This window comes from Periophthalmus magnuspinnatus, chromosome 1 (genome assembly GCF_009829125.3).
Source record: "Periophthalmus magnuspinnatus isolate fPerMag1 chromosome 1, fPerMag1.2.pri, whole genome shotgun sequence".
Lineage (NCBI taxonomy): Eukaryota > Metazoa > Chordata > Actinopteri > Gobiiformes > Gobiidae > Periophthalmus > Periophthalmus magnuspinnatus.
In genome coordinates, this window is record NC_047126.1 from 14,920,957 (window position 1) to 14,935,085 (window position 14,129).

The 14,129-nt window shown below is 39.0% G+C and overlaps 1 protein-coding gene across 1 annotated transcript; it reads right to left on the bottom strand.

The window, feature by feature from the left end:
• Positions 1 to 2: 2 nt before the first annotated feature.
• Positions 3 to 13,646, bottom strand: LOC117393709 (N-alpha-acetyltransferase 15, NatA auxiliary subunit). Its single transcript, XM_033991709.2, has 20 exons — positions 13,428 to 13,646; positions 10,171 to 10,255; positions 9,620 to 9,724; positions 8,947 to 9,104; positions 7,815 to 7,949; positions 7,018 to 7,171; positions 6,725 to 6,844; positions 6,554 to 6,649; positions 6,363 to 6,469; positions 6,209 to 6,281; positions 5,486 to 5,655; positions 5,252 to 5,404; positions 4,629 to 4,757; positions 4,129 to 4,342; positions 3,663 to 3,856; positions 2,772 to 2,880; positions 2,599 to 2,697; positions 2,296 to 2,439; positions 1,442 to 1,539; positions 3 to 1,345 (listed from the first exon to the last, which is right to left on the bottom strand). Exons 1-20 carry the CDS (start codon positions 13,479 to 13,481, stop codon positions 1,148 to 1,150), a joined length of 2,595 nt encoding a protein of 864 aa, XP_033847600.1. The 5' UTR covers positions 13,482 to 13,646; the 3' UTR covers positions 3 to 1,147.
• Between the last annotated feature and the right edge of the window lie 483 nt (positions 13,647 to 14,129).

Genomic DNA, 14,129 nt, shown 5'->3' on the forward strand with positions numbered 1-14,129 from the left:
TTTTTTGTTTGATTTTAATACAAAAATCCAGAGATATCATACATCACCATCTCATTATTCATCTTTCACATTAGAACCCAAATAAGAGGAAAAAGGGGAAGAAAAGACATCAAACAAAATTAAATGGGAGCCAGACGTTAAAATCAATGTGTATATGTAACAACGTTAAATTACGACTGTGACCCTTGTGGATGAAATACAAATCTAAAAACAGCAACAGAAAAGTGGCTGTCTGTGCATTAACTTCAAATCAGATCCAAAATGATTATCGTCAACAAACTTTGAACTTTCCATTTTGCACAAGGAAGGAAGGTGTCCATGTATTGCTTAGACCCAGTGCTCTCTAGTCCAATACGTTGTAAAAGTGTTAAGAATAGCAGTGTAGTTTGATGGAGCGGATCATAAAAACACAACCTTTACAGTTATAACCTGTGCTACAAGCTGCTCCATTATAGCATTAAAACGGTTACATATAGATTTATTCCCAAAGTTGAACGAGGAACAAAAGTGGGAAGCACAGCCCGACCTGAAATTTCTTGTTCAGAGCCGCAAGTCCTGGCATAAATTGTCCTCTTTGCGTGGGCAGCAGTTTATTACAGAGCAGGTGAGGGGTACAGCAGATTTGGATACCTTACGCTGGAAGTCTTATAATTGACATTAGTTCCTCAGTAACTTCTTTGCAGCTTCTCACAGATCTTCTCTTGGATCCGGTCAGCTCAGTCTTCTGTTACCCTGGGAGAGAGGTATCCTGATTCTGTTAAATTAGCATTTCTTTTAAAATAAGGATAGCGGTTTGATGTTGCTATGACATCCACGCCCATCACAACCCCCACTTTGCTGGAAAAATTTGAGCTAGAGACAAAATTGCCGTTCTTTTGTCTTCCTCTTTCTCCCCCCTTTTCCACAAATATACACTCGACATGCACACAAACACACATGCACTCTTGAACACACACACAGTCTTGATTTTCACCATTTTGGGAGGGAGCCAAGCCATGCCAGGTCAGACCCGACTGAGCCGAGCCAAAAGAACGAAAACCCACATTTTTGTTCCTGTGTCTGACTCTACAAGATGGCTGCCAGGCGTACCACAAGGCTCCGTACTAGGCCCAATTCCTTTTTGTCCTCTGCAGTCGTTTTGCTGTGCTCACATCTCATTACCAAGTTCCTCAGTCTCTGTGGAAAGGTCTCCATTAGCCATCTTGGTGTTCTCCTCGTATCCAGGGGGCATGAAAGCTAATGTGTAGGGATAAAGCTTGTGACACTCGGCACGGTAAGACTCTGCTCGCTCCTTACAGTCGCCCAAAGCACCGGTCCGAAGGTTCTCCAAGGTTTCTGTGCAGATCTGAAGAGAAGAGGGACACAAAAGCGCAACAATCATATCAGACAAGCCGAATACTACCAATGCTTAAACACATAGTAACCCTGTCTAAAATTATACCTGTATGGTTCGTTTTTCAAGCGATTCATCAAGCGATGTAGCCAACTCTGCTGCTTTAGTTTCCATAGATGAATCCAGATATACCATCATCTTGGCAGCTACAAAATAAAAAGTAAAGAATTACAAACTTTGTAAACGCCCATATACCAAGTGTTATTACTGCATTTGTAATGAGGACTGTAATATGCAATAGCTTGAACCCTGGCTAGCAATCACTGCAGGGTGTTGGGTCAGGACAGCAATTAGGTATGTTCAGGTGAGGCTTAAGAATGAGGGAGTCCACAGGCAGGTACAGGTAGAACGTTCCTTTTAATGTCCTTACTTGGGGTGTGGGCGTATATGGGTGAGAAAGAGTGGGTTTGTGTGTGTGTGTGTGGTTATCTACAAGAGAAGGAATAAACAAATACAAACAATATGTTAATCACAATCAAAATGGTGATTACACAAGTGACTGCATGGTTATTTACATAATGTGAATACAAAGAAGTTAACAAAATGACCGATAGGAGGCCAGTCTAGTCACGAGACTAGCGTATATAAATTGGAAAGTTTTACCTAAAACTCTAAACTACACACGGTCAATTACAAGTATAAGTTCTGAACACAATATCAAATACACTATAATTCAGACATTAAGTCAGTCCGAGAGAGAGCCGATGCACGTAACGTTGTGCAACCATGTAAAATAACAATTTGCGCGTCTGCGGCACACTGGTGTACACTTGCGCCCCCTCTAGTGGTGCAACAAGGGATAACAACAAATAAGAACAACTAAACTAAAGCAGTAATATAACAGAGCTAAATGGGCTTTATGGATAGTCTTTTATACAACATTCAATGTCAAAGTGGCCTACCAGCCAGTCGATGTGGTATGGAGTTGCCATGCTTAGTGAGGTAGGCCTGGTTGAAGCTCTTGGCATTGCTGTCCCCAAACAACCGGGTAATCTCCTGTTTCAAAACCGTCCGGACAACATCTGGTAGGTCCTTGCTTTCAGACACTGCAAACAAGAGAAAATATATTTAAATAACAGATGTAGAAATGTATTAAGTGTACACAATTTATGGTCTTTTCTTCTTTAACTGCAAATTCACTATTGGTGTCACTGTACTTTTTTTCTTAGTTCCAATAAAGTCTAATAGTAAGGAAGATGTCATACCTCCTTTGAAGAAGCGTACAAGACACTGGTGCAGCCACGGATTGTCTGGGTCAATGGCTAATGCCCTCTTCACCGACTGAAGCATCAACAAGTACTTTTCTGAAATCATGTTTAAAAATATTTTTAAAAGTAGCCAAACCTTCCTTTGTACAGAAAGCTGTTTTGTTGTTTACCTTTCCTGAAGTAGATTTCAAAGGCCAATAAATGTGTATCAATTTTATCTTTAACCAGGTGCTTTAAAGGCATCAGGAACTTGACAGCTTCCTCCAATGGATTTTCTACCTGTAAGTCAAAACAAAGCAAATGTTAGTATCACAGCATTGGTGTATTGCTTCTAATGATGAAGTGCAGATGTGAGAGCGTTATAAGTTTTTTTAGGATTAAAACACAGTATCATTAAGGAACAGTGCGATGACCTATTTAAATTCTAAAATAGTACGAGTAATGTGACTGAAGCATTTGGTTGCTGAGTGCAAGGGTTAAGAAACTATATAGTCAGCACTAGTTGTGTAGACATGGAAAGAGGAAATACTGATATTATATCTATATTTTAGCATTACCAAACAACAAAACTCAATGTATTTTTTCTTAAAATAATTCTAAATTTAACATCATAGTGCACCATTTTATAAGTTTGAACTATGAAACTTTTCTGATGGAGGGCACGCCCCCTTCTGGTCTCCCTAGAGATGCATTGCCTGGAATGTTCCACAGTTTAGCATTAAGTGTATACATCTCCAAAACAACGAGGTGAATCCACCATGCTAAGTTACAGGTCAGATCTGTGGAGAGGCAACCCTACTTCCAGCAAGAAAGCATGTTTTGTTTCCAAGGAATTATGAGAAAATGAACAAAAACAAAAAATTTGAAGTAAATGCTCGACAGATAACTGCAGTGCCAAACTGTCTAACATTCCGAGCAAACAACAAAGCATCTCAGTGGAGATAACCAAAGGAAAGACACCCCACCAGAATAGTAAGTAAGAAAAGTAACATAGTGCACCTTTAATGTTGCATAATGAAAATTAATTGGGCACGGCCATCGTTCAGTTTTCCGAGACTCACCTTCACCAGTTTGTCTGGGATGAGCTCCTCTTTGGGACCCCCGATTTCCTCATCATCGTCTTCTTTCTTCTTCTTCTGGTTTTTGAGCTGCTTCTCCTTCTCTGCATTTTTCTTCTCCTCTTCCAGCTGTGCTTTCTTCTGGGCCCTCCTCTGTTTGTTCCTAAGCTTTTTCAGTTCTTTGTCTGACAAATTTGCTGTCAGAAAAAATATACGAAATGTTAGCGTGTCCAAATCATAGTATTAGGGCTGGGCAATTAATCGACTCTAAATCAAAACTGGAGACTCAATCCATTTGTTCGTGTTAAATGGCAAGAATAAAGTTTACATATATCTGAGTCTTTAGGAAATTAATGTTGAAAGCCATTGTATTTGTTTTAACAATGGAAAACTGAATTAAAAAAAATCATGATCAATAAAAAAGTCCTGATTCATTTTTTGTATCACTCAGTCTAGGTAGCATTGTTACCTGTGTCAGCCTGTAGTTCTTTGCTATCATCAGTGAGGGGATTGTCATGAAGGCTCAGGTAGATTTGAATGGCTGTGGTGGCAGCCTTGTAGTAAAAAGGATGCATCCGGAGCACGTCCTCCAGCTTTAAAAGGTCTACATAGGAGCGCAGAGTCATCTTCCTCATACAGTAGGTGTGGAAGTCAAACTGGTCGTCCGTGATCTCTACAAAATGCTGAAACAAAATCCAAATATTTTATTCATATTATGTCATGTTTATGCCACAAATTAAAGACTTTTTAGCAACTGTTAGTAAAAAGTTGAATTCTTTAGATTCTAAAAGGTGTGAATGTTCACCTGAGCCATATTTTGCATTATCACTTACGGTAACTGTTAGATCTAAATTGCAATATGGAATCAAATGTCTTAGTAGGCCTGAATAGCAATTTTAATCCTGTGGCCTTTCACTGATTCATGCAAAAAAAAAAAAAAAAAAAAAAAAAAATTATATATATGCTTACCCTTTCAATTTCATGGCACTTTTTTAGGGCTTCACCAAATTTGTTCATGGCCTTATAGGCAAGTGCACACTCCGTCTGGAACCACATACACTGCATCTCATTGAGATTCTCCACCGCTGATGCCCCCTCCTGTCAACAGACCGAGACAAAAGAACATGATTATAAAGAATATATCTAAAAGAAAATGTCATTTATAAAAAGACAAAAATTACAATAGGGCTGTAAAATTTTAATGCCCACAATTAGCAAGTTGTAAAATTGACATTTTTGAAGTACAGGAATTTTTTAATCATATAAAAAATGTAAAAAATCTTAAACTGCTTGATGTTTGGATTTGTATTAATTTAATCAGTTCATATTTCAATCTTTGTCAATTCTTCTGGACGTGTTCAAAATGTGGACTTTAAAATGAATCCTATTATAGCAAAGCTAGTCCACAAAAAACAAAAAACGCCCAATTCAGTATTATTTTCCAAAATCGTGCAGCCCTAAAACCTTCGGTAATATCAAGTACAAGAGACGCAGCCTTGAACATGTCTAACATCTCTAATTAATCTGTAAACCAAAGATCTTTCCCTCTTGTCAGATTGCAGCTTTCACCCTCCCACACAGTGTTTTCGCACCCGTGTGAACTTGGAGCACATTTCTTCCGCCTCTTTCACCATGCCCGCCTTCAGCATGTACTTGGCACACTTGGAGTTGATGAATCTGTCTGCAGTGTCCAGGGCCTGTGCTTCGTCCATCCACTGAGCAGCCTCTTTGATGTTTCCCGCGTGCTGCCAGGCGAAACAAAGGTCAACACAACATGCTGTGCACTAAAACTGAAGTAGAAATACTGAATGAGCACTGGGATTTACCTTGTAGATCTTGGCCTTTATAAGAAACAGTTCAATGAGGGTTGGCGTGCTTTCAATGGCTGTGTTGATGTACTCCAGGGCCAGTGTTTGTTGTCCAACCATGTCGTAGTGCTGTGCCAAAAAGTACTGCACCCATAGGAGAGTGGTAGGCGGCTCCTCTTTGCCATCGTCTGAAGAAATTTACACATATTTTTAATAAAGGTTATCCGGCAAACAAAAACACATAATTTGTAACTACAAGTCGTATCAAAAGTTGCAGACATTTGGAGCTTGATGTATTTTCAAGCCGTTTTGGCACTGCACGCTTTCATTCACCATGACCAATAAACATTCTCATATATGCTTTTGACATATTTCTCAAAATAAAAATTTAATAGTGCACTATGTAATGTTTCAGGTGAAGGTCCCAACACCTGCTCGTCTCCGTGTAAATAGTATTTGCCTGAAAAGTTTGCCAAAATATGACATTATACAGCATGTCTACCACCGTGGAGATAAGCACATAAGCCACCAGTCCAAGGTACAGGTCAGATCTGGTGATAGTCAACCCAGCTTGGGGTCACTCTTGAGGGCCTTTTTAAGCATAAAACACATCTGTAATTTAATAAATGCATGATAGATATGTTTAATGCCATACTGTGGCACATTCATAGGAAAGCAATAACATCTCCATGGAGACAAAAAGGTAGCAGACCCCACTCCCACCTTTAAGTTGTTCCTCACCATTCTGACTGAACATTCGACAGGTTCTTAATGTCGTCTCATAGCCAACCACCAGTTCTTCTATAATTGCAACCTACAATAACGATAGAGGGTCTGATTTTACAGTAAAAACAAGCATCTCGATTCACCAGTGATAAAAAAAAAAAACAGTTACCTTTTCTTTGTCATTATACAGTGATTTTAAAGTGGTGAAGACTGGAGGGCAACCTTTACTGAAGTTCATTCTCAGATATCTGTCCAAGCACTCCCTGAACCGATCCCCTGGAGAAACCACATGTAATTGTAACATTTTAACATGAACTTGCATAATTTATTTTTTTCATAAAAGAACATTTGTAAACATACCAGATAGAAAATTAAGAGGCAGCCTTCGTGGGACAAGCCCTTTAGGAAACTTCTCCCATGCATCCTCATAAATCTTAGATCGTTCTTCTACAGTGCCTAAAGAAAAAGACATCACCACATTAAATCACAAGAAAAATACATATTTACCTCAAGAACAGACTTGTGACATACTTGGTTTGAGGGACTTTTCCAAACCGTGGTAATAGGACCAATTCTCCGGGTTCCTCTCCTGCAGGCGCCGGTAAACAGTTGTTGCTTCTTCATAACGCTCCAATTTTAAAAGCAGCTCCCCTGAAAAAACAAAACAAAAACACTTTATTTGGTCCAATGATCCGATATATACTTCCTCAATATTTCTCAGGTACTGTAAAATCTATAGCAAGGCTCAAATTGAAATAAAGTAAGTAAATTTCACAATTGAAATATTTTAACTGGGACATTTACTTAGAAGCACAGTGACCTACCTCTCGTCTCCTCCACTGCCAGCTTGTCACAGATCTGTTTTTCATAGGTGGACAGGTGCTCGAGGGCCTCTCTGTACAGACCGGCTTCTCTCAGCACCTGGTTCTGGTACAGCAACAACTCACTGTATTCATAATCCACTTTGTCTGGCGACGTCTAAACAAAAAAAAAGTACATATTAGAACTTCATTGAACCATGTAGAATTCATATAAATAACTTAAGTCAAATGTAAGCAGTGAATGATGAATTACATTTTCAAGATTATCAAATGGCACCAATCAACTGCAACTTTATTAGGAATGCAAGATCATTTGCAAACAAAATCAACATCACAGTTTAAATTGCATGTGATTCTTGTATTAATTTAACACTGGGGTCTCCAACTTTTTCTTCCAGAGAACTATTTTACAAATACAAATGGCAAAGTGCTACTCCTGTTGGCAGTCGGAAGGAAATGTGTGTTGTGCTGACATAACAGTGATGGCTAGCTTTAGATGGAGTACTGTTAGATGCCTATAAACCATTTTCCATGTATTGGTGCAGTTTGTTTTTTTTACTCATTTGGAAAGGTACTTGGATGGAGATGGAGAGTTACCCAAGTGTTAATTCGCAAGCTACTGGTAGGTGACCCTGGTTTGGCAGTTGATTTTTAAGTGTGTTTTTAAATGTTGCATGTTGTTCATGCTTGATATGTAGTTTTGCTTTTGTTCATCAAGAAAGCCAATGATTTACACTTTATTAGATTAACCAATGTATCCAACAGTAGTTCCATGTTTATTTGTCCAATAGAAGCACTACCTGTTGTGTTTTTCTGAACTCTTCAATGATCTTGGCTGCCATCTCGTAGTCTTCGAGCAGATGATAGGCGATGGCATAACCAATCCAGGAGGCCCTCTGTGCTGGTCTCAACTGCAGGAGCTGGTACCTCGTCTCCTACTCAAACAAAAGAAAAATAGAGGGTTGAGACTATGCTTAAAAATGACATGATTGATGAATAATCCATTTGTGAAGCCTGGTGAGTTATGAAATACAAGGTTTATTCTTTGTTACAGGAGAAATGGACAGGACAGGTCCCAAGCCAGATGTTTTACTTTTTTTTTAACCCTACATGTATGACCAGGGCCTGAAATGAAGCACAAAATCAAATACAACCCTTGAGTAAAACTTCTGATGAGGGCACACCAGTACAAAATCATTAAAAGCTCAGAAAATTATATTTAAAATATGTACCCTGCCTTATAGCTGTATGTTGAAATAATGTGTTTGAGATGCCTGGGAGTGCAGGAAGACGTGGTTTTGCTGATTCAAGTATTCGATGCAGTGTAGTCATTATCACCCGCAACACAACCTTCAAAGCTTTACATTTGGCCATTATCCTGGTCTCTAAATGAGCGTTTAAACCTGCACTGTGTCCCGTGAGGGCTGTTCCACATTGTCAGGACCAAGTGCAATCCGATACCCGCCTGCTCGCTCACTCTCTCCTCTCTAAAATCTGACCCACAACGTTCACCACCAAGAGACAGATGGATATGCGAATTCACTGGAAACATGTTCTAGGAAGTGTTAGACTGGGTTTGGCTCTTGTTTAGCAAAGAGACGATCCTAAATATCATGTTTCTGGCTAAATGTGCAGTAAGGGTTGTCTTTACCCCCAGCAGACATGAATGTTGCCAAATGCAGAGTAATCTTTAATGTCAAAGTAGAACTAAATAGACAAATAATAGTCTATTTCAAGTATAGAATGCACCAAAAGGCAAAAACTATGCCAGCATCTTTTTTTAATTACTGTACATGAGATAAATTGGAATAGCATTTTTAAGTTAATCATATTGCCTTTTTTACCAAGAGTGCAGGAGCATAATGGCATAACTAAGCCAAAAAAGGCCTATCCAATCTGTGAAAAGAGCATTATATTATTCTAGGTGCTCACCCTGTAGCCCTCCAGGTCCCTCATCTGGATTTGCAGGAGCGACAGGTCCCGGAGGATCTGCAAGTTGTCCTTGTCCCATTTCAGAGCGTTTCGGTAACATTTGATGGCCTCGTCATATTTCTTATCAGAGCGCTGCAGGAGGCCATACACGTGCCAGCCTGGGTGACAAATGGTTAAGGAACATTCTCACTTTTCTATATATTCAAATATGATTCACTTGGGGATTGCTCAAAGTTTTGTTATGGGAGCACAAGGCATTATGGAGGTTTCATTAATTTTTTTTTTTTTACAAATTTCCACAAAAAATATACATATTATTCAGTCTATTGGGCAACTCACCATATTTTCAGTAATATTACTCATGAAATATAGGTAGATTTTCTTGTCGAGATGAAGGTAAAGTTAGATTATATCGTTAAAATATACCCTTTTTTTTTTTTTTAAGTTGTCCTGTGGTGCACATTGATGTAAAACGTTGCACTGTGTTACTTTGAGATAAAACGCAACCATTGCTTTTGGGCTCATTTTATCAGCCCAGTGCTTTAACTCGAGGCTCCGATAGCACTTATCTTCTGCAAATGTGCTTGAGATTTACTGTGGAAAAGATTTCAGAAACAGCAGGAACAGGAGAAAGGGTGGCTTTGCACAAAGGAAACCTAATATTTAAGGATACAGACATGGCTCCTGAGGTCATTACGAAGACCCCTCCTCACAAGATCGTAGGCTTCTTCCTTCTTCCCCAGACAGTTTAAAGTGAGACCCTTCATGGCCAGAGTCTCTGCAATGACAAACAAACGTGAGAATAGTTGCCTACAGGCACTTGTAGACATGTCACTTTAAGACATTTTCAAGTTTGATATATTGCAATACAAAACTAATTGAATAAAGGTAATAGGGAAACTACTGTGCTACTGACACCATAACTCTAAAGTAGGATCATCTAAGTAAACTCTATTGTAATAATGTTGCGAAAAAGCCTAATCTAATGAACAAATGTCAGAATGAAACACTTATGTACATATTTAGTAACTATAATGGGTCCTAAATGAAATTATTCAACCATTTACAGTTCAAACTTCACCACAAACTAAATATTGCTATTATTGAAACCCAAAATACATTGTTCCAACTTTCATTCACTGAAGTCATTGTAGTAATTACTGTGACAGGCCCGGGCACAAGGCGGGTTTTATTTAATCAATCATTCCTACATCCGCTACTCACCGCCGTGCTCTGCAAACTTGGGGTTGGACAGGATTTGCTTGCAAAACTTGAGGCCATTTCTGTATTGTTTGTGTTCATAACATCGCTGGAAAAAAAACAAAACACATTTAATGCACAGGTAAATAAGTGGGAATAGTGCTAATAAGGCTTTGCGTATAAAGAAATATGAGCATTGACATGGCAACTTTGAGTCTCAGTATATCACCCCACCATTTGCTTTAGTCCTAATTAGACTTGCTCTCTATTTTGCCAAGACTGCTTTTAATATGGCTAATGACACTTTAAATACCTTAATTTACTGTGTTGTGTCTCAAAATATTAGAATGTATCGCAGTTGTTCATATCACTGCTTGATTTGAGATTTGAGGCATTTTCTTTCTAACAGTAAGTCAAGTCAACCACACCCCTCTCCAAAGTTCCAGCCTAGAAGCCTAAAATGCATTATTAGAAGTTGGCTTGTCTCCAGTTCTTCGTATGGCAGATATGAACAGCTTTGCTCTTTGTCTCAAGGTTTATAGGTCAAAATATAAGGGCTTACGTGTGGCTAATCTCAGTAATGCCACAAACCATTTTCATGTGTAAACCTAAACCACTTATCTGAAATCATTTCTAACAAGTTTGGATTTTTCTAGACAGTGCAAAACGGAGGATAATTAAAAAAAAGAAACTTGTTGTAATTCACTGGGCAATGAATATCCAAAGCATCAAAGCAAAGACAAAACAATAAAATATTGGCTGACATTTGGCCATAGAGTGATACTTGCTTTGATGGTGTTCACACTGACAACAGCAGAATGTCCTGGAGCATTGAAAAGCTTTGAGAGAATCTGATGTTATTTTGGGTGAGTTGCAGAACATGCACGAGAAAGCACAGCTGGTGGTGTTAATGTCGTCACTGCCAAATGTACAGCTACTGTATTTAAAGGCACCTGTTGATTTAACATACGAACTGTGCCTTGGTGGCTTGTGGTTTGATCTTTAGGGCAATATATTCTCTTCTTAGCACTTATTCATGTTAGAAAAGCAATGGTGGTGCTTGAAAAAATACAAAATAGGTTTGACCAGACTATTTTGGTGGGTAACTCATTAGTAAGTCTTCAGTCTTCCTAAGAAACATTGAAAGTTGAAATTTGAAATACCTAACTAAAAGTACCCACAATCAATCGCTTTCAACATATCTTTGAAGTAAATAGTACACTGTTCAAAATTCTGTAGTGTGTAAATAATTGGTGACTTCACAGGCAGGTATGCATGCACACAGTCTTTCCAATAGTTAAAATTCCTGAAATACACTATCAAATGTGTCTCTCGCAGAATATCTGCTGGTGTCCCTGTCCAGTGATCAGCTTAAACCCTGTGGGCGGGGGTGAACTTGATTGTCCTACTGTATGGGGCTAAAAATAAGTTCAGGGCAAAGAGCAGCAGATCATGTCTTTGAGGCTGAATGCTTCTGCAAGAATATGACAATGCAATGCGGTATAATGGCAACACAGGTGGAGGTGCAACTGGTTTTATAGGCATTGAAAAAGAAAATGATGAAAGAATTATTGTATGTGTAGACAGTGTTTTATAATATTATTGTACAAATATCAGTTTATGCTTGTACAATTTAAAAGTACCCTAATTTCTGCTGAGGAGCCCATCATGTTCTTGCTTTGCCTAGAATGTTCCACAGTATGGCATTAAACACATCTCCATGGAGATAAGCAGCATCAGGCCAAGTTACGGATCAAATCTGAAGAGGGGTCCTTGTTCATAGGAAGAATGTGTGTTTCTCAAGGAGCAATAAAAACCCGAAAAAATAAATGCCAGATAAATATGAAGTTTGAAAAAGTGACCGTACACCTTTAATTTTGGCTAATTTTGAAACATCAAGGAATAAAATATATCAAGGAATAAAACTAAAACAGCTGGACCTGTTCCTGCATCTGTAAATTAACAAAGTACATTGATGTAAATCAACATAAAAACTAGTGAGGCCTGAACTTCCTGTCAGAGGCAACAGTGAGGGGGCTTGGTGCCAGCCCTGTGCTCTACACAGATCCCTCACAACAATAGTATTTGTCCAACTGCCTGGTCGCATTAAACTGCTCAGACTCAGACACGTTGCATACCTTCTGACAGTGTTTCTCAGTTCACATTGAATTCTTAAACAGACACAAATTTGTTATACATCTACACAACTGGAAGATGAAGACCAGCCGTAATTTTACATGAAAACTGCAAAGCAAATCCCTGTTTTTCAAATTGATTCTGATGGATCTGTTATGGCTTGACAACTTCACGTATGAACATTTGGTGTGAACTTTCTGTGCTCATCAGGCAGTAACACTGGTTACCCATTGAACATTTTAGGGGTGATAATAGTTACACTGAATGGAAGCAGGCTCTTGAAAAAAACCTGTAGGGCAGTTCTCAGAAAGATAAAACGGACAGCCTATTGTTTATTGTGTATAGAAATACAAAATAGAGCACACATTAAATCAGTTTTATCATTATTGTATAATATGAGTAACTGGAGGTGTGATAAGAGTGGGCAGAAGCTGACAAACATAGCAGGCCTGAGGCTGCTAACTACTGATCTGACACAAAAACCACACCGCAGACTCTCATTTTTACGTGGAAGTTTAGAATATTGGGTTTTACTAATTTTCGTACACGTGTCATTTACAAAAAGCTCTACTTAAACTCAGTCCCGAGCAAGTTAGCAACCCCATATCTGTTGAAACGAGACAGGGGGTTTGCTAGTGTTAGCCGATTAGCTAATGTCACTCAGGTAGAATAGTAGGGTGTAGTTGTTTAGTATGGGCATCTGCCACAAATAAACAAACACTTATGATACAGTTATCACTTTCCAAAAAACAGAACTAGCATAAGAGCACAATTCCTCCGCAGTGCTAACAGTGATATGCTCGCTTAGTGCGAGTTGGGTTAGCATCGCGGATAAGCGGAGCGAACTGTCTTTGACAAGGCCTTTGGTGTTTTAAAACAAAAGTGCGGAAATGTAAACAATCCCGGATATAATTTTATACGCAATATGAGATCAGCTTCACCGCTTCTTGTTTAGATTCACAATCAAGTCATAAGAAATTAAGATTTGCATCGCGTTACAGTGACAGCGCAGATCCCATTCAATTAAGCTATTTTGCTAATAAACCGAAGCTATGGTTAAAAGCCACAGAGTTAACAACAGAGAAGCCCAGTAGTCTAGTTCACACTAGTGCAAATTTAATGTGTCTCTTTCAAACGCCACTCACCAGAATCCTCTTGAACAGAGCGTTTTCTTTCGGTGGTAAAGTTACTGTCGGCATTGTTGCAGCAGAGATGTGTGTCTGTCTCCCGGAGCTCAGCACATGTAGCTAAAGTTAGCCGCAGTAGCCCGGTGCGGTCCAGAGCAGCAGAGCCGAGGCGAGGGCGGCCTGCTCCCGTCACAGCGCCGCTCGAGCACGCTGCTGCTTCTTCGTTTGGATTAATGGCGGGTGGCACTCAGGAAATTAGGTGCATTTCCGCCACCTACTGTGTTGGAGTGTGAACCGTCTACCTCCCAGTTTAATCTTAACTGTAAATTGTGTACAAAAGTGTTGATAACTATTGATGCCCCACTCCTCTCGATCATTTTCAGCCAACACCCTTTTAGTTAATAAAAGTCTAGTGTGTTAAAAACCTGACAATTTGTGACATGTAGTGATTTTACCATTGGAATAATATGGACTTTTTGTCATCACTATGACATGAAATATAACATGGGTGTCATTGACTTTTTTCATTGGAACCTCAAGGCTAAATGTTGTGCAAAATTACAGAAATCTTTGAAAAACTAGACTTCTCCACATATGAAAGTTTGTGTCACTCCGTAGGGGGCGCTAACGTGCCCAATTTCAGTCTTTGGCATTAAGTAGTTGTTGTTGTTTTTTTAACGTATATTAATTAAACTACACATTTTTGTGTAGTTTAATATA

Coding starts and splice junctions, on each gene's coding strand:
- LOC117393709 (XM_033991709.2), bottom strand. CDS start 13,481: ATGCCGACAGTAACTTTACCACCGAAAGAAAACGCTCTGTTCAAGAGG. Junction 9,725..10,170: donor CAAGTTTGCAGAGCACGGCG/GTGAGTAGCGGA, acceptor TTGTCATTGCAG/AGACTCTGGCCATGAAGGGT. Junction 4,758..5,251: donor TGTGCTCCAAGTTCACACGG/GTGCGAAAACAC, acceptor GTCTGTTGACAG/GAGGGGGCATCAGCGGTGGA.